The 21,083-nt window shown below is 35.8% G+C and overlaps 2 protein-coding genes across 6 annotated transcripts in view; one reads left to right on the top strand and one right to left on the bottom strand.

Moving 5' to 3' along the window:
- The window catches only part of MTMR7 (myotubularin related protein 7), a 140,890-nt gene extending 128,358 nt beyond the window's left edge, over window positions 1-12,532 (top strand). Inside the window, exon 14 of the mRNA XM_060183389.1 lies at window positions 12,110-12,532. Coding sequence (XP_060039372.1) covers window positions 12,110-12,136 — 27 coding nt within the window. The 3' untranslated portion in view covers window positions 12,137-12,532. The remainder of the gene's footprint in view (window positions 1-12,109) is intronic.
- The window catches only part of VPS37A (VPS37A subunit of ESCRT-I), a 44,720-nt gene that overhangs the window by 1,933 nt on the left and 21,704 nt on the right, over window positions 1-21,083 (bottom strand). For 3 of the 5 annotated variants that reach the window (XM_016185240.2, XM_060183405.1, XM_007516281.3), the window contains 7 exons: window positions 20,247-20,317; window positions 13,925-14,052; window positions 13,787-13,845; window positions 13,641-13,709; window positions 8,904-9,047; window positions 7,191-7,292; window positions 3,492-3,981 (listed from right to left, as the gene is read on the bottom strand). In XM_016185240.2, the coding sequence (XP_016040726.1) occupies window positions 7,212-7,292; window positions 8,904-9,047; window positions 13,641-13,709; window positions 13,787-13,845; window positions 13,925-14,052; window positions 20,247-20,317 (552 nt within the window). In that variant the 3' untranslated portion in view covers window positions 3,492-3,981; window positions 7,191-7,211. Of the gene's footprint in view, window positions 1-3,491; window positions 3,982-7,190; window positions 7,293-8,903; window positions 9,048-13,640; window positions 13,710-13,786; window positions 13,846-13,924; window positions 14,053-20,246; window positions 20,318-21,083 lie in introns of those variants that run through there. The other 2 variants (XM_016185239.2, XM_060183408.1) reach the window with 2 other exon arrangements.

Below are 21,083 nucleotides of genomic sequence, written 5' to 3'. Positions count from 1 at the left end.
TGCACTGGGTTAAGCGTACATAGTATGAGGCACAAGGATCCCAGTTCCAGCCCCTGGATCCCCCTCCTGCAGGGGGATTGCTTCATAAACCTTGAGGCAGATCTGCAGGTGACTATCTTCTTTCTCTCCCTCTCTCTATCTTCCCCTTCCCTCTCAACTTCTCTCTGTCCTATACACCCCCCCCCCGAAAAAAAACCTGAAAAAAATAGCATAAACAGTAGATTCAGTGTAGGCACTGAGCCCCAGCAATAACTCTGGAGGCAAAAAAAGAAAAAGAAAAAAAGATGGCAGAAAATGGGAGCTTCTGATGTACTGTTGTGAATTTAAATTGGAACAGCAACTATGTCAAACAGTATGGAGTAAGCAGGAAGAGGTGGTTTTATGTGTGAGGGCCCAAGTTTCTCAGTGTTGCATGTGCTGGAGTGAGTCTATGGTTCTCATTCTCTTCTAATCAACATACTTTTTTTTTTTTAAAGAACATACAATGAAAATTGAACTTCTAATTTTGCTTATAATGGTGAAGCGTGTAATAAAGCTAAAATTCATGGTTGACTCAAATATAATTAGAACTACTTAAAGTGCCATATAATTCAGGAACTTGTACTTTCAATAAAACAAAAATATTAATGTGAAATGCTGCATGCACCCACATGTTCATGGTAGCATTATTTACAGCAGCCAAGGTATGGAAACAATGGTCTAGTGACTATATATAATTTAGCCAATTGAAACAAAAATGTTATCTTGTGGGAGTCAGGCAGTAGCGCAGCAGGTTAAGCTCATGTGGCGCCAAGCGCAAGGACCGGCTCATGGCGCTAGGACCAGCGTAAGGATACCGGTTCAAGCCCCCAGCTCCCCACCTGTAAGGGAGTCGTTTCATAGGTGGTGAAGCAGGTCTGCAGATGTCTGTCTTTCTCTCCCCTCTGTTTTCCCCTCCTCTCTCCATTTCTCTCTGTCCTAACAACAATGACATCAGTAACAACAACAACTACAATAACAATAAAAAACAACAAAGGCAACAAAAGGGAAAATAAATATAAAAAAATTGTACTTAAAAAAACGTTATCATGTTTTTGCAACAACATAGGTGGATCTTTAGAACATTATTCTAGAGGCCAGGTGGTAGCTCACCTGGTTAAGTGCATACAGTACAATGTGCAAGGACCTAGATTCAAGCCCCTGATTCCCACCTGCAGGGGGAAAGCTTTATGAGTGGTGAAGCAGGACTGTAGATGTCTCTGTCTTTTTCCCTACCTCCCCTCTCTTCTCAATTTCTCTTGGTCTCTATCCAATAATAAATATTTTTTTAAAAAGAACATTGTGCTAATTGAAATAATTCAGAGGGAGAAAGATAAATACCACATAATTTCACAATGAGGAATCTAAAACCAAACCAACCAAGCTCATATAGAGAATAGACTGAAGACTGCAGGGGGGTGGGGGGGGGTGGAATGGGGGTGTGTGGGTGAAAGGTACATACATCCCAGTTACTAAGTAAGTCAAATGGAGTATAATATTAAGCAATAAAACGAAGTTTTGCTACTTGCAGAAAATGAAATCAAGGGGATTCTATGAAGGAAATCGGAAAAATCATTTAGATGATTTCACCCATGTGTGCAACATAAGCATATCAAATGGATGAACAGACAAGACAAAAATAAGCCAGTGGACATTAACAACAAAACTAAGATGTCCTGAGGGGAAGTCTACAGGGGAAGGAAGAAACGGTAGGAGGTATAGAAGTGAGTAGAGGGTTTTAATTCTAAGAAAAAATAAAAACCAACTCATGAAGGGATAGTTCAGCACCACAACATAAGACCTTCAAGTGTGAGGCCCCAGGTTTGATTGCCAGCACTACAGATGTTGGAACTGAGCAATGTCCATTTTTGCTTGTTTGTTTTTTTTTTAAAGATGAACTCAGGAAACTGATAATGAAGTAGAGCTCTACTGTTTTTTTAATTGACTGAATTGTAATGAGGTTATGTAACAGGTAAATTGTAGAAGGGAAACTAAGTTAATGATAACTGGCATAGAATAAAACTGGGGTAGTTCAAGTTTAAATTAAAAAAAAAGTGAATGTATATGTTGAAAAGATTTACTATGTTAAGAAAGAAAAGAAACTTTTTTTTTGGAGGTAAAGACAGATTAGTACCTAAACTAAGTATCAACTGTAATGGTATACATATTTCTACAATGTATCATTTTCAGTAGAGACTTACTACAACTATTAAATCAAACTGTTCTGCCATTGGTCTCTTATTCTGGGTTTTCCCTATTTTCTAGGAAAGCTACATGATTGCTCAAAAAGATGGAGACTATTCTATTTCTCAATTACACTAGGAACATCAAGGCTGTGCTGGCCAGCCATTAAGAAAGGTTTCTAAATACTCAGAAAACTGTCACCAATTTGAAACATTCTTACATCCGGAATAATTATATCTCCCCATATTTAGTCATTTTGAAGACAAAGTAGCATGCCCTTTATTCGCAAGGAAAACAAGAAATCAGTAATTTCCTTACCCAAATTATATCTCTATAGGTCATGTTGAATATCTGACCTTCCACAGAGGTATTTTTGACTCTAAGAAAATAATTGTTTTCCCTGTAACTCTATTGCCAAAACTATGTATAGAAAAAAAAGAATGAAGAAAAACAAAATTGTACTTACTATATGCTGGTGTTTAAATGACAGAATTTAAACATAAATAAGCATCTGGTTGTTTTATGCTTTACACATTCACTCTCTGAGTCTCAGATATGGTTTAAGGCTTTCTCATAAAAAAAAAAAAAAAAAACCTTTATTTATTTAATTTGTTAGGACAGAGAGAAATTGAGGGAAATGGGACAGAGAGAAAGAGATGAACCTGCGGTAGGTACTGCTTCACCACTTGTGAAGCTTCCCCCCCCCCCCCCCCCCCCCGTAGGTAGGAACCAGGGGCTTCAACCTGGCTCCTTGAGCATGGTAACATGTGCACTGTACCAGGTATACAACTGCCCAGTCTCTCTCATTTAATAGCCTTTATGATTTGCCATAAATGGTGTTCTTTTTTTCAAATTTTGTTCATAAATTGTGACATGGTATAAAAGTAAACTGTTGAACATAGTATAGTTTAAAGATAAAATTCAATTCATCATAAATTAGACTTTTTAAAAGTTGTTAATTTTTTACTACAGCTTTTCTCCTGTGAAAAGCTAATTCACAATAAAGTTTAAAAAAACACCTCATTTTTATGCATAGATTTACTATCAACAAAATAAACCTTATAGATACTTCTGTAAAATATTGACATGAAAGTTTACGGGCATTTTTTTTTTTCATGTACACAAAGTTTTCCTTACCTACACAGCATCCTTAATATATCTTTAACTTCAGAAATAAAAGGGCACAGAGAGCTGCTGGTTGACATACTATATGTATTAAATGTTACTTTCTTGAGCTGTCATATTGGAAGGTTTGGTATTTCCTGATAGTATTAATATTTAAAAGCAAACAAGTTTCGAAATGTTTTATTATCCAGAAAGAAAGAGAAAAATGTATTTCCACAGTTGAAAATAGTAATTTTTCAAAAAAGGTTGAGGGCAAAATCTAAATAAACCAATTTTGATAAAGAAATGAGGCAATTTCAAATTAAAAATACAAATTTAAATGAAGTGATTTCTTTTATAAAATGTTAAAGCTAGATAAAATTACATGCATAGATAGTCAACTAATATGAGAGGAATTCTAGTGGAACTTAAATATAAGGGGAATTATCAGCAATAAATAAACATTTTTAGTGCAAATAGTGCAGGAAAGTTTCTTAAAACAAAAATCATTAGCAGTCATTTATATCTATACAAAATCAGTCTCAATTCTGTATACAATCTATACATATATCTATTCAATAACTGTGATGAAATGCCAATTTTATAATCATAAATATAAATCTACTAAATTTTGTGTCTTGTTCCTCTCTTGGCAGCTCATGCTTTCAGGAAAACCTGAAAAGGAAAGAAAATAACAACTTAACATTTAAGACAATCCTTGTTCATTCCCATTCCCTCTCTCTCTCTCTTGCCTCCAGGGTTATTGCTGCGGTTTGGTGCCGGCACCAGGAATCCACTCACTGTTCCTGGAGGCTTCCCCCCCCCCTTTTGTTGCCCTTGTTGTTTTATTATTGTTGTGGTTATTATTATTATAGTCATTGATGTCATCATTGTTGGATAGAACAGAGAGAGATGGAGAGAGGGGAGAGAAAGACAGACACCTGCAGACCTGCTTCACCGCCTGTGAAACGACCCCCCCTGCAGGTGGGGAGCCGGGGGCTTGAATCGGGATCCTTACACCAGTCCTTGCATTTTGCACCACCTGCACTTAACCCGCTGCCCGACTCTCAATTCAATCTTTTTTAAATTACATTTGGCCTATAAGAAGATAATCTGAGTAAAAAGAAAGAGTTGAAGAAAGGGATCTAGCATGTCCATAAAATTAGCTGGTGCTCACTACTTTTCTTTTTCAAACTGAAAAATGCAAACTTGATGTTAAACATCAATACTTACTATCATTGATTGAGAATATAAATTAGAAAATAAGATGGACAATTCAATGCTGGCACTAATGTTACTTAATACTAAACTGAGACAAGGAGCAGATGGCTTGAGATGTAGATAAGAATTTTTTGGGAGTCAGGCAGTGCACACGTGGCACAAAGTGAAAGGGCCGGCTTAAGGATCCCGGTTTGAGCACCTGGCTCCCCACCTGCAGGGGAGTGGCTTCACAAGCTGTGAAGCAGGTCTGCAGGTGTCTTTCTCTCCCCCTCCCTATCTTCCTATCCTCCATTTCTCTCTGTCCTATCTAACAACAACGACATCAATAACAACAACTACATCAATAATAAAAAACAACAAGGGCAACAAAAGGGAAAATAAATATTAAAAAAAAAAAGAATTCCTTATAATTTCCTTTGCTGTAGCCTGTGCCCTTTTTCAGGGAACCTCTAAAATGTATTTTCTTCTCAGAGTCCACTTCTTTATCCCAGTCAAGTAGGGAGAAGACACATGATACCAAGCTCTGTTCCAAACTAAATTTCTTTTTCCTAGTGGGCTGGTCATTGAGGTGTAAAGTGAGATTCCTATCACTCTCTACTAGATGCTTCAGCTGTCATCAAGAGTGGGTTGATAATGATTGAGGATGTGGAAGCAAGTGGAACAAAGGAAGATTCTCTGAGAAAGTTAAGAAAACACTTGTGAACCAGAAACAGAAAAGAGATGCGGAAATGAGAAGTCATTTTGAAGAGGGTGTAACCAAGCTTTAGTTTGAATGGCTTGTCAAGTTTGTGATCACAGGTGACTGGGCTGAATTTCCTGAATTTTGTCTCTGAAGTAGGAAGAAGTCCTTGCAAACAAATCATATATTTTTTTATCTTTTTAAATTTATTTTCCCTTTTGTTGCCCTTGCTGTTTTATTGCTGTTGTAGTTATTATTGTTGTTGTTGATGTCGTCATTGCTGGATAGGACAGAAAGAAATGGAGAGAGGATGGGAAGACAGAGAAGGGGAGAGAAAGATAGACACCTGCAGACCTGCTTCACCTCCTGGGGAGCTGGAGGCTTGAACCAGGATCCTTACGCTGGTGCTTGTGCTTCGTGCCATGTGCACTTAACCCATTGCACCACCGCCTGACTCCCCGCCCCCCCCCCCAAAAAACATTTCTAAAATGAAACAGATGGGAGAGAAAAAGGAAATTTGTTTTTATATCAGATAAAAATATGATCAGAGCAAGGTATAGGGATAGCAAAAACAACATGACATATATAAGAATGTAATGACACAATATGTACAGCACATAAGGGGAAACAGAAAATGAAAATTGGTGATACAAAATATACCAGTGCTAGGGGACCAGGTGATGGTGCAACTGGCTGACTACCCATGTCACCATGCACAAAGACCCAGGCTCAAGCCTGGGTCCCCACTTCAGGGGATAGATTCACAAGTGGTGAAGCAGTGCTTCATGTGTCTCTATCCCTTTCTATCCAATAAACAACAAATAAAATGTAGAAAAAAGAAAGTGAAAATATATCAATAATAGAAAAGGATTTTGGCATAGATATTGTCACTACTAAGAGCTTATAACAAGTTCTGGAACAGGGAAATTTTATCACAGGGTAGAATTTTAGGAAATCATTGTTAGTACCACATAGAAAGGAGAAACTCTAAAGTCAGGTTCAGTCAGATTTCAGGAATAATTCTCATGTGAAATGGAACAGAAATACATTGGAAGTTCATTAAAAAATTTTTTTAATATACTTTATTTATTCTCTTTTGTTGTCCTTGTTGTTTTATTGTTGTAGTTATTATTGATGTTGTTGTTGGATAGGACAGAGAAATGGAGAGAGGAGGGCAAGACAGAGAGGGGGAGAGAAAGATAAGACACCTGCAGACCTGCTTCACCGCCTGTGAAGTGACTGCCCTGCAGGTGGGGAGCCGGGGGCTCGAACCAGGATCCTTACGCCTGTCCTTGTGCTTTGCGCCACCAGCGCTTAACCCGCTGTGCTACCACCCAACTCCCAGAAGAAATAACAAAGGAGACAATTAAGAAATATGTCAATTCAGTAGTGATATGGTATATTGTAAGACTAGCTAAGAAAAAAGAAGTAATTATAATTTGTAATTCTAGATAGGAAACTATCAAATACTGAAAAAAATCTAAGAGTGATTTAACCCACATTATACTGAGAAAATGTCAAAAAATATTTAATGGGGGAGTCGGATGGCAACGCAGCCAGTTAAGCGCACATGGCGCGAAGCGCAAGGACCGGCTTAAGGCCTAAGGATCCCGGTTCAAACCCCGGTTCCTCACCTGCAGGGGAGTCCCTTCACAGGCGGTGAAGCAGGTCTGCAGGTGTCTGTCTTTCTCTCCCCCTCTCTATCTTCTCTTCCTCTCTCCATTTCTCTCTGTCCTATCCAAAGATGACATCAATAACAACAATAACTATAACAACAATAAAAAGACAACAAGAGCAACAAAAGGGAAAATAAATAAATTTTAAAAATTTAATGGCCATATGATTATTAATATAACATTACAGATGATATATTATGGAAAATATTCTATATTAGGTAACACAGTAGTGTAAATGACAGTTGTAAGCTTACAGCTGGTTGAACACTGTTAAGACTACTTCAGTTAAACACAAGTATGAAACTCACCCCTTCTGGAATATAACTTTCCTATAGTGGAGCATGGAATTGACTGTGCATTGTTATTGCCTGTTGAAGTTTCTCTTCTTTTGCTCTTCTACAGTGGCATATCTAGAAGATGAAATTATTTAGAACACTGGTTACTTCTCTAATGACTAATGATATATGCACTACTTTCTATACCGTGAATTTTAACCAGCTGACACTATTTCAGTTTTGAGTGCTTAGTTACAGCCCAGAACTTTAAAAAGAATTAATGTTGCTGAAGAAGATATCTTTTGCCGCAAACTTCCAGAATATAAATCAAACTCTGATCCTTCATATCAATTTTATGATTACGTAATCTGAAGTACCCGTGTTTTCAAAATATGAAAATATACCTAGCTGACAACTAGGAATAAATAACAGAGTAAGACAGTGCCAAATAACAATGGACTAGAAATCAGTCCATAAGACCATCATAACCATAAATAAGGTCATTAACTTACCCAAGAACATATTCCCACATAGTACATAAAGTTTAGTAGCAAAAGAGCATTTTTAAAATATGGCATTTTAGAGAAAAATAACTATTCAGAATTAAAGGGGAAGAAATTCCTAAGCATATTTTTAAAAAATTTGTTGTTTTTTTTTTTTTGGCTAGGACAGAGAGAAATTAAGAAAAGAGGGGACACAGAGAGGAAAAGAGAAAGACAGACCCCTGCAGATCTGCTTTGCCACTTGTGAAGCATCTGCCCTGCAGGTAGGGAGTGGTGGCTCAAACCTGGGACCTTGTGCTTAGTAAGTACTATGTGCGCTTAACCTGATGTGCCACCTCACAGCCCCCCAAAATATTTCCTTAGGGAAACAAGGACCCGGGTTCAAACCCCTACTGCTATCTGCCAGGGAGAAGGTTCGCAAGTGGCGAAGTAGTGCTGCAGGTGTCTCTCCTTCTGCCCCTCTTCCCTTATCAATTTTTCTGTGTCCTATCAAATTAAATAAAAAGAAATTTTAAAATTTTATATTTTTGTTAATAATTAATTATGGAAATACAGCAGAAACTATCTCAAAAAGTTCTATTTCAGATTACTCTCTTTAAGTAACTTGTGACAGTTACCTAAGAGTATATTACAATTATCCAGACTAGACTTTCACTGATTTACTATAAAACAAGGCTAGGATTATTACTTCTGAAACAAAACCACTACTTGGTTTACCTGTGGGTATAGTCACAGCAAACATATAAAATGATAGAGATTCTTTAGCTTCCTATCACATCAAAATTCCTGCTCAGTATTGTGCTACAGTTCTTTTTAAGCTCATGAATATACTTAAGTATTTAATATTATAGTATCACATGTCCTCAACTGAAGACTACATACTTGGGGCTGGGTGGTGGTGAACCTGGTTGAGCACACACTTTATCAGGCAGATGGAACAAGGTTTGAGACCCCATTTCCCACCTGCAAGGGGTGAGGTGGAGGTGAGGGGGCTTCACAAGTGTGAAACAGGTCTACAGTCGTCTTTCTCTCTCCCTCTCTATTTTGTCTTTCTCTCTCCCTCTCTATTTTGTTTTCATCTCTCAATTTCTCTCTGTCCTACCAAAAAAAAAAAAAAAAAAAAGGAAAACCAACAAGCAAAAAACAAAAGACCACTGAGAGATGGATTTGTAGTGCCTGCACTGAGCCCTAGGAATAACTTTGGTGGAAGAAAAATAATAACAATAAAATAATGATTACATACTGTTCTCTTTTCCATGAAACTACTAAGAAAATCATCTATTTCAGTTTTTCCTTCTAAGAAATCTTCAGCAATGTTATCAGATTCTTCCTCAGCTTCATGTGCAGCTACTTTCAGTCTTGCCTGTAGGGCACTTGCACTACAGCTCTGAAGGAGAGAAGCAAGTGTCATGTTAGTTTTGTTGATCTGTTTATTTATTTTTGCCACTAGAGTTCTCACCAGGGCTTTGTGCTTGCACAGCTCCACTATTCCTGGTGGCCATCTTTTTTTTTTTTTTCTTTTTTGATAGAAAATGAGAAACAGATAGGGAGAGAGATGAAGTTAAAGAAAGAGAATCATCTACAGCACTGCTCCACTAGTCAAGCCTGACCCCATCAGGTGGGGGCCAGGGGCTTAAACCTGGATTATTGTTCATGGTTAATATGTGTGCTCTGCCGGATGATCCATTACTTGGCCACTTTATTATTGTTTATGTTCACAAAAGATGAGATGTATAAAAAAATATGAATTATAGGTAAGAAAAGAAGGGACAACAATTTATTACTGGCCTAATAATATCCACCTATGTCCTCAGTTTTAGGATATAGAGGTGGGTTTCTAACACAAGAGTAACCATTGAATTGGTTACTATTATATGAGAGAAACTGGGCAAATCATTCGTCTCTCCTAACAATTTAGGAATTATTGTCATAGAAAATCTATATAAAATAATCTCTATCTTCTGGTATTCCTGTCCATGTATAGTCTTCTCCATAAGTGTGAACTAATCCCTTAAGTGACTCACTTTGAATATACAGACTACACTAAAGTGACAGTATTAAATTTGGTCTAAGAGACAAATCACCTATACACTGAAAACCAGGAAATACTACTGAAAAGGTATTGAGGAAGGCATAAATAAGTGGAAAGGCACCTGTTCACAGGCTGATGATCTAGTAGTACCTTTTAGCTCATATGAAATCATTTTGCTTTTCTTTATTACCATTATAGGACTGAAAATGTCTTTACAAATGTTTCCAGTATTTATTCAGTACCTACTATGTGCCCAAATTCTAGAAAACATATTGGACATATGCGGAGGCAGGGAAAACAGGATAAAATAGAAGAGTTCCCTGCATTCACATTTTCTATATTTAAGAAGAGTTGCCCCCATGTGTAAACTGTAAAGCCTTAAGCTTTCAATAAAATAAACATTTTTTAAAAAGAACATTCACCAAAGATATCCAAAAGGCCAACAATCAAGAAAAAAATGCTCCACGTCATTGACTATCAGAGAAATGCAAATAAAGACAACAATGAGATACCATCTCACCTCTGTGAGAATGTCACACATCAGAAAGGACAGCAATAACAAATGCTGGGGAGGTGGTGGGGGCAAAAGAAACCCTCCTGCACTGCCAAGAGGAATGTTAATTGGTCCAGCCCCTGTGGAGAGCAGTCTGGAGAACTCTCAGAAAGCTAGAAGTGGAACTATCTCATGATCCTGCAATTCTCCCAGGGCTATGTCTTAGAGAACCAAAAACATTCATCCAAAAAGATTTCTAATATCCAAAAGCTGGAAGCAACCCAGGTGTCCAAAAACAACAGATTGAGTGGTTGAACAAGTTGTGATACACACACACACACACACACACACACACACACACACACACACACATAATGGAATACTACTCTGCTATCAAAAGTGGTGAATTTATCTTCTTTCCCTCATCTTGGCTAGAACTTTGAAGGAATCAAATAAAGCAATCAAATAAAGGGAATGAGATAAGCGAGGAAGAAAGGATGAATATGGGATGATCTCACTTATGACAGCAGTTGAGAAATAAGAACAGAAAGGGAAACAAAGAAGAACTTGGACTGGGTTTAGTGGAGAACTTGGGTTTGGTGCAGAACTTGGACTGGGTTTGGTGGAGGACCTAGGCTGGGAGTGAGAGTGTTTTGAGAAAACGAAGAAATTTCACACATGTACCAACAACTGTATTTACTGTTGACTATAAACTATTAATTCCCCCAATAAAATTTTTTAAAACAATTTTTAATAGTCATCATTCTGGAAAGCAGGTGGTGGCACTCCCAGTTAAGTGTACATATCACCATGTGCAAGGACCAGGGATTGAACCCCTGTCCTCCACCTGCAGGGGGATGCTTCACGAGTGGGGAAGCAGGTCTATGGGTCTTTCTCCTTCCCTCTCCCATCTCTTTCAATTTCACTCTGTCCTGACAAATAAAATAGAAAAACAGGGGGGAAAACATGGCTATAACCTTGATGGTAATAAAAGAAAAAAAAAAAAGAAAATATTTGCCATATATACTGCAAATATTCACTCTCTATAGTAATTTTTTTAATTTTATGATCTTTAATATAAGTAAAATTTAAGTATAGCTAAATGTGTTTTTTCATTTATGTTTCTGCCTAATTTCATGCTAAGAAACGACTGCCATACCATAATCTTTAAGTAAAACTCCAAATAGTTTCCTTTTTTATTTTCCTTTATTTATTTTTAAAATTTCCATTATTTTAAGGTTACCACTTAAACACACATTCTACTTGGAGCATCTTTCTGTATGCTTTTCCCAAAATGCACCGCCAATTATACAGCTTACTAACTTCCTGATTTATTTCTTATAGTGAATCACAAAGAAAGAACTGTTTATTATAAACTTCACAGTGTGTTCCTTAGAACTGTTTTTCACTTCTTGTGAAACTACCCTGCTGTTTCAATCAGCAAGGATTTAAATTGTATTTTCATATTGAGGGAGAAAAAAGAGGTCTCCCTTATATTTTTGTCCAACCTTTCTGACTAGTCTTACCAATTTAGTCTTTCAGATGAACTTAAGAATAAATCCATTAAAAATAACTTTATAGAGATATTGTATATTTTATATAGATATTGTATGTATGTTGTTTTGGGAAGAACAAAATCTTTTTAATATTTTTTCAGTTTAAGAATATTGTCTGTTGCTCCATTTACTCAAGCTTCCTTTATGTTTATTCTAAGTTTCCTAATTTGCTTCACTGTGTTCAGCTAAGTATTTCATAGTTTTGTTACTAAGTAAATGATTTTCCCTGTTTCATTTTGCACTAGTAGATATTGAAATATAAAAGAAAATAATACATAGTAATTCCAGCAAATTTAGAACACTATGTGTTTTGGGGGAAACAACAGTTTCATCTTATCTTCCTCTTTCTTTTTCTTGTCTTACTGCAGCAGTCAGAACATCTCAAGAAATGCTAAGTAGTGGACAGTAACAATGAGACTTCACTGTCATATTCCTAACACTGATGATATTGTGGTAATGTTTAGTCATTAAGTGTCATATGTTTACTTCTGGTTTCTAATATTCATTAGAAAATTAAATTAATTCCCACTCTGTCAATGGTTTTTATAAAGAATGAAGCTGATTATTGAATAGCTGTATCTACTAAGCTCCAATGTACATCTAGGATGTTGCAATTAATTCTCCCAAGAATTTTTGTTAGGAGGAAGGACTGCTTAACTTTGATTCCTGACTCTAATATTTTCTATTTACATGATCAAGAAAGCTATGTTATGTCTCTGTGTCTCAATTTAATAATCTTCCAAATGGGGGGAGGGGAGAGTAGCAGTATCTATTCTCAGAGTTTTAGGGGAAGTAATTATATATATATATATATATATATATATATATATACACACACACACACATATATATATAGTGCAAAACAAATAATAGTTGCTTGGTAATATTTTTTATTCTAAAAAAAATAAAATTATCATGTAAAAATGAAATTTGTATTCTGCATTTTTTTCTTTTTTGCTTGTTTCATTTCTATTCTATGTTTCATTATAGTAAATTTAGCTTTCAGAACTTTGGTTTACCAACAAAATGAGAATATCAACTATCTAATTAGTTACTGATATGAGATTATAGTCTCAATTTCTTTTAAATATTTATCTTTTCAGATGTGTTGAATTTTACAACTCATGATTTTCATATAATATAGCATAAATTTTACTATATGTAGTAAATTATACTTTATACATTATAACTGTCAACCTGTCTTTCCTAATATTCCTGAAAGAAAACTACATAGGATTACAAATAAGTCTGAAGTTTTAGATTTTACCCTAAGCATTAAACTGACTTATAGTAACTCCCCCCAAAAAGTTATTTTGGGCATTGTACTTTTCTGGTTTTGATCTAAATGTGCTCTTGCATTAGCACAGATGAACAATAATGTTCACAACTGAGAATTGTTTATCTACATCTAAAGGACTCATACCTAATAAAATTCTGGTATCTAATCATAATAATTTTGTTTGTGTAGTTATAAATATAATTCAAATGTAATTGAGTATAATTATTTATAGATAATTAATATAATCTTGATAATCATAAAAATAAGAATAGCTAATAAACATTAGGATGAAATTTTTTCATATTTATTTATTTATTTTCCCTTTTTGTTGCCCTTGTTTTTTATTGTTGTTATAGTTACTATTGTTGTTATTTATGTTGTTATTAGGACAGAGAGAAATGGAGAGAGATGGGAAAGACAGAGAGGGGGAGAGAAAGACAGACACCTGCAGACCTGCTTCACTGCCTGTGAAGCGACTCCCTTGCAGGTAGGGAGCCGGGGGCTTGAACTGGGATCCTTACACGGGTCCTTATGCTTTGCAGCACTTGCGCTTAACCAGCTGCACTACTGCCCGACTCCCATGATGAAAATTTTAATGGAAAGTGAATAGTTAATCTTACCTCACTAAGTTCATGCTGTCTTTGCATCTTCTTTTCAAAAGCAGATTTCATTTGTGTAAGTAATTCATACTAAAAGAGAAGATAAATATGTTGTTTTATTCTATTTTAAAACTTTATAGTTTCTCAAAAATGATACCTAAACTCACCTTATCTAAAACAGTTTGCCTTTTGGCTTCCAAGCTGGGCTCCAAAAGGAGATTTTTTCCTGTAAGAGAAATCTGATTAATTTCTAGGAAAAGATCCCACTTTTTCTCAGGGCATTTAAGAATTAAGGGAATACATACTTGCTAGTTCCTCAATACTTTTTACTAGATCATCCTTATCAGTAATAATTTGTTTTAGTTGAGGCAAGGTCAGGAACTGTTCTAGTAATATATCCTCTTGTTCATTCATATCTGTAAGTTGTGATACACTAAAAATATAACAGAGAGAAATATTAATATCAGTTACTGATCCTGTTTTTCCTCATGGTGATAGTCATAATCTGTTTTATTCAGCTAATACCATTCTAAATATTTTTCTAAATATGTATTTCTGTACATATAAAAAAAGGCTAATTGCAACCTTAATATATCTAGATATCTATATGTACTTGTATATACCAATCATAATGGAAAACATCTGGATGTAGTATCAAATCACTAGAGAATTATTAAGACTACAGTGTATGAAGTATATGAAGTAACAACCTCCCAATTTGAATCTCTGTTCCTATGTACCTAGTTAGTACATGACATAGTATAGTGTGTGTGTGTTCATAAAATATTTATAGAAACCACAAGAAGCTAAAACCAAAGCAAAAAATCAGATCCATAGGAGAAAAGAGGGAAGTAATGGATGGGATAGAGATGCAAATAAAATCTTTACAAAACTACATTTTAACTTTTATTTAAAGCCACAGATATACAATACTTAATTTAAACAGAAAAAGATCTTTAAAATTCAAAGCAAGCGGAAATAAATGAACCTCCCTTCCTCAGTTCTCTAATCAGAGAAATAGTATTTGAAGAGACTTTTTAGCTTGGCCAAATAGGTGACACACTGGTAGAGTGCAGGACTTGCGAGCATGAGGGATTTGATGGGAGTGTCTCCAGCACTGCATATGACAAAGTGATGTTCTGGTTCTCTTTGGAGCCCACATTAATAAAGGCAAAATAGCATTTAGTGACACATCTCTGATGTAATATATCCTAAAGACAAAAAGAAGTATAAAAATGAGCAAAATACTAAACCTTACAATTTATAATCACAGTAATATAACACTGGTAATGTTATTTTACTGTGACGTGGGACTCTCATGCAGCATGGGACCACTGCACTGGGGTCAACTTTTGCATATTTTTTGTAAGACAGAAGAGAGAAGCTTCAGCATTGCTGCACCATCCATGCAGCCTCTTCACTTAATGTGCTGGTGCCCTCAGGTGGTACACTATCAGAAGCCCAAAGTAACTTTATTTTACCAGAAAGGAAACAGAATCTAATTTGAAGAAATTTTTATTGAAGAAAGAAAGAGGAGGAGGAGGAGGAGGAGGAGGAGGAGGAGGAAGAGGAGGTTGCAGGGCCAGGTGGAGGAGCACCTGGTTGAGCACAAACATTACAGTGCGCAAGGACCCAGGGGGAAGCTTCACAAGTCTTGAAGCAGGGCTGTAGGTATCTCTCTGTCTCTCTCCTCTCTATCTCACCCTCCCTTCTCAATTTCTCTCTGTCTCTATCTGATAATAAACAAAATATTATAAAAAGCTATTAAAAGGAGTTTTTTTTTTAAAAAAGGATCTATAACACATTAAAAAACAAACATCACAGTGGACTGAAGCATGTCTAATGTATTAAAGAAATGATTTAAAATACAAAAGCAACTACAAAAGAACAACCATGCCCACAACTTCATATTCTGAAAATTAAGGTAGAAAATCAAGCATTTATTTTCTCTTTGCCATATTCATATTTTATCAATTTATCAATTTTATCTCACTACAAGTAAGCAGTTGATTTAGGAAAATTCATAGAATTTCAGATAATTCTAGAATAAGGAATGATAACAATTAGAAAAATTACATTTGCTGTTCCATCCTATGAAGAGAGGATAGACAACAACTCTATGCTACACCTGAGGAAGACAGATCAATACTGGGGCAGCTTGGAATGTTCCTACTCATGACCACAGAATGTGAGCTCATATCTATAGGGATGCAGAGGTCACATAGGCTCCTAAGCTGAATATGGGCCCCAGATCACATCAAATCGATGGGGTTTACAGTCAACAACAGCTATACACCTTTCCCGTATCTGGGAGCTACTCTCTTCCCTAATCCAGCTTTCTGGTCCTTTTTCTAGCCATGACATCATCTCCACAGACAATAACTTGGATCCACCTGCATATCAGATGTCAGGGGAAAAATAAGCCCTTTGGAATATAAGTAAAATATGCCTACTAGCTATCTACAAAACTGAGATGATGCCACCCTCCCACCCCACCCCCCACTCCCGTCAAGTCTTCATCTGCACTATTCCAGCCTTGAGGTTCATGAATAGTCAACAAATTGTTTGGCTTTGTATGCTAACTCTCTTTTCAGCCACCAAGTTCCAGATGCTAGCATGAGTTCCCTGGACAGAAAACCCCACCAATGTGTCCTGGAGCTCCATTTCCCCAGAGGCCCGTCCCACTAGGGAAAGAGAAAGACAGGCTTGGAGTATGAATCAACCTGTCAACGCCCATGTTCAGCAGGGAAGCAATTACAGAAGCCAGACCTTCCACCTTCTGCATCCCACAATGACCTTGGAGCCATACTCCCAGAGGGTTAAAGAATAGGGAAGCTATCAAGGGAGGGGATGGGATATGGAGTTCTGGTGGTGGGAATTATGTGGAATTGTACCCTTCTTATCCTATGGTTTTTGTCAATGTTTCTTTTTTATAAATAAAATTTAAAAAAAAAATTACAATTGTGGTCCCAATGAAATAATGGATGAGCAACAATTTTAGGTATTTCATCTCAGTTCAATATTAATGGAACCAAAACCAATGAAAGTTGGCATCATTATTGTATTTATACAAGACATTATTATATCATAACATCAAATTATGTGATGTACCAGGAAACATTCACTAATATATGATGTAAGTATTCTCACCAAAAGAACTGAATCTAAATCTTTTAAGTTTTATTGAAATATAATTAGCATATTATGTTAAGGTGTTATGTTAATGTAATGGTTTGTTAAAAGCGGAGCTTAAAGATGTACTCTAAATCTGGTCATCAGTTGCAGGAAATATGGGAAATAAACACACATTTTCCTGTATTTAAGTCAGGATATAGAAAATGGACATTCTTCAATAATTATATAATACATATTGCCTATAGGTGTCTATATGTACATGTGCATTCATATGCATATATAATACATACATATATTTAAAGGTGGGGAGAAGAGGTTCAAGATTAAAAGAAGCTAAAAGATATAGTATCCAAATGCAGTAAGTATACCTTGTGTTGAATTCTGATTCAAACAAACTATCACTAAAGACTTCATTTCAAAAACCTATTAGAAATGAAACAGTAATAACTAAATTTATCATTAATTTTGTTTGATATGAATTGGGGTTATGGTAAAGAAAAAGAAAAATTTAGTGAAGAACTTGTGGGTGAAAATGTTATAATATTTGAGATTTGGTTTAAAATAATCATGGCCCATACTGATATCTCCTCCCTTTAAAACCAAGAAAAGGGGGAGTCTGGTGGTAGAGCAGTGGTTAAGCGCAGGTGGTGCTAAAGCTCAAGGACCAGCTTAAGGATCCCGGTTAGAGTCCCTGGCTCCCCACCTGCAGGGGAGTCACTTCACAGGTGGTGAAGCAGGTCTGCAAGTGGCTGTCTTTCTCTCCCTCTCTGTCTTCCCCTCCTCTCTACATTTCTCTCTGTCCTATCCAACAATGACGACAACAATAAAACACCAAGGGCAACAAAAGGGAATAAATAAAATGAAAAAAAAAAAAAAGGAAAAAGATATAGGAAATAGGACTAGCAGAGAGGCTCTTTTTGTATTTCTGGTAATTTCTTATTTTCTTTTTTAAGTTGCCACTTTTATTTTTATTATTTTTTATTTTATTAATTTTGATTAGAAACAGAGACGTTGAGAAGAAGGAAAAAAGAATAGAGAGAGATGCCTGCAGATTTGTTTCAACACTGATGAAGCTTCCCACTCTCAAGTGGGGACCAGGGATTTGAACCTGAGTTCCTGAGCACTATACTGTGTGCACTCAACCAAGTGTGCCACTACCCAGCTCCTCATTTTCCTACTTTCATATAGACAACAGAGAAAAATATAGTCTTTTATGAAATGGAGTAAAATGACTGTACCAAACCCCACAGGGCTGTATTAAAATATATGAAAATATACATTAATTTACTATGATTTAAAAAAAATCATTATTTTAAAAAGTTATTAAAACACTGGGTAAATTCAAACTAAACTTCTTTTGGCTATCAGACTTTTATGGGTTTATGCTACATATTTCTATCGTGATATATACAAAAGATAATAGGATTATAAAAAAAGTCTTAACTACATTTAGTAATCTTATTTGTAACAGCTATATAAGTACAATAAAAATTCAAATGGGATACAGGGATGCAATACTACCCAAAGACGAGTGGCTATAGAATACCTTTTTTTCTTTTTTTAATATTTATGTTATTTATTCCCTTTTGTTGCCCTTGCTGTTTTATTGCTGTGGTTATTATTATTGTTATTGATGTCGTCATTGTTGGATAGGACAGAGAGAAAAGGAGAGAGGAGAGGAAGACAGAGAGGGGGAGAGAAATACAGCCATCTGCAGACCTGCTTCACTACCTGTGAAGTGACTCCCCTGCAGGTGGAGAGCCGGGGGCTCAAACCAGGATCCTTACGCTGGTCCTTGTGCTTTGCACTGCCTGCGCTTAATCGGCTGCGCTACGGCCGGACACCCAGAATACCTTTTTCATGTATATTTTAGAGAAGCAATGTTCCATGAAGAATGACATCTTAGACTTGATCATTGCAAACTAAATTTCTATAAACTTTAAGAAAAGTTTGCCTCTTTAAAAATACCTTGCTATTAGATACAGCAGTCATGACAGAGAGAAATAAATGTTCAATGACAGGTGACTGAGTTAAAAAGTTATGTTATACATATTCAAGTATAAAATACATATAGGTATACATCTATCTGTATATTCACCTATAAAAAGGAAGGGAATTCTGTCATTTATGCTAACATCTATGGGCCTTGAGGTTAAACTGCTAGGTGAAATAAGTCCAAAGGAGAAAACAAACATGATTATGCGTTTGTGCATGCAAAAACCTCAAAAATAACTACAGCAGGGTTACAATATAGCTCACCTAGTAAGTGCACTTGCTACCATGCATGGGGCTCTGGTTCAGACCTTGGCACCACTTGGTAGCAAATGGATGGCATCAGGGGAGCTCAGTAGATAGTGGAGTGTTGTCGAGCTGTCTCCTCTCTGTCTCTCTATGTTCCATCTCCCTTTCTCTCTCTGCATTAAGAGGGTGGGGATGCTAGGAGGCTGCTCAGCAGTATGCAGACGTATGAGGTCCTGAGTTCATTCTCTGGTGTCTAATTAAAAAAAAAAAAAAAACAGTAACACCCAAACTCAGAAAAAGAGATGCTAAATTTATGGTTAAAGAGATGAAGAAGGGGCCGGGTGGTGGCGCACCTGGTTAAGTGCATGTAGTACAATGTGCAAGGACACAAGTTCAAGCCCCTGGTCCCCACCTGCAAGGGGAAAGTTTCATGAGTGGCGAAGCAGGGCTGCAGGTGTCTCTCTGTCTCTCTATCCCTCTCAATCACGCCCTTCCCTCTTGATTTCGGTCTGTTTCTATCCAATAAATAAAGATGATAAAAAAAATTTTAAAAAGAGATGAAGAGTAGGGTGAAGAAGGGAATTTGGATGAGATGGTCAAAAGGTACAAACTCACAAAGTAAGTAGAGGGATGAAATACACAACATGATGACTGCTGTGAACATTACTATCTCAAGAAAAAACGTCTTCCTTTTGGATCAATATTAGATGACTAATGTTAACCAGGCTTACTGTGGTAATCATTTCCTAGTATATTTAAGTTATAAGTCATTATATTGTACATTTTAAATTTATATTGCTATATTGTTTATCACAATAAAACGGGAAAATTAAAATAACCCCAACTTGCTAGTACTTTGAAAACTTAATCTATTCCTCTAGCATTTTATCTATTCAAATGGACAATGAAGATGTTTAATAATAAAATAGTATATACTTTGAAATCTTCAGGAATAGTGTATTCAGAAATAATTTTCACAAGAACTCATACCACATGAAAGAAATGACCTTTTATCCTAGTAATTAGTAAGTAACTCCCCAGATAAAAGAAATTTTTGGGTACACATTAATGACTCAGTAAGTACAGCTTACAAGACATTAAAATTGACTCATAAAACTCTATTAAGATAACCATAATATATAATTTGTAAGAATTTAAAAATCCTTAATATAGATATGAAAACAATGATACACTTTGTATTTACAAATAAAACAGACAAGGAATATAAAATTTACACTTCAAGTTTTTTACCTCAGTTCTGAAAGCTCTGGAAACAAATCAGGGACATCTGGCATCTTGTAACCAAAACCATTTTGGTTTATCTAAAGAGAGTTTTAAATGATATTAAATTTCAGCTATCTTTCCCCACTACCTCTATTTACTTATGTATGTTACTTATGTATGTTACTTTATATGTTAAAAGTAATTGTTAACAAACTATATCTCATACTGCTTTCATTATTACATCTACCTCTGTGAATTTAAATTTCCTTTTTGTACTTCAAATGTTTACTTTTCTCTTCTTCCCTCACTATATTTTCCACTGCACATTTCTATGTATTGGGTTACTTTAAATCTCTTAAGTGAATCTATGACAGAAATGAAGTGGTATCTGTGGATTTCAATGATAAATATATTTATCTAAAGTGAATGGCATTAAGAATTTAACTAAAATTTGGAGTTATATAAAGATGAACTAAAATAAGGCAGATGTTTTAGAATAGCTGAGGACCCTTAAAAACTGTTCTGTAATGTTTATACTATTAATTATAGTTTTTCATAAACTTCATTAGCAAAGTAATGAAAGTTTAAAAAAAAGTCCACTTGGGTCTATATTCTAAATTATTATAAATAGTAATAATTGGCTTTGGAGGTGGCACAGTGAAAGAAGTATTAAACTCTTAGCATGAGGTCCTCGTTTCAATCTCAAGCATCACAAAAAATTAAGAGTGATATTCTGATTCTCATAAATAATAAATCTTTAAGACATCACTAAGGGGCTGGGCAGTGATGTACCTGGTTGAGCACACATGTTAGAATACATAAGGACCTGGGTTCAAGCCCCAGGTCCCCACCTGGAGGGAAGAG

This window comes from Erinaceus europaeus, chromosome 2, assembly GCF_950295315.1.
Source record: "Erinaceus europaeus chromosome 2, mEriEur2.1, whole genome shotgun sequence".
NCBI classification, from domain to species: Eukaryota; Metazoa; Chordata; class Mammalia; order Eulipotyphla; family Erinaceidae; genus Erinaceus; species Erinaceus europaeus.
The sequence above is the reverse complement of the archived record's forward strand: the minus strand, read 5'-3'. Positions and strand labels throughout refer to the sequence as shown.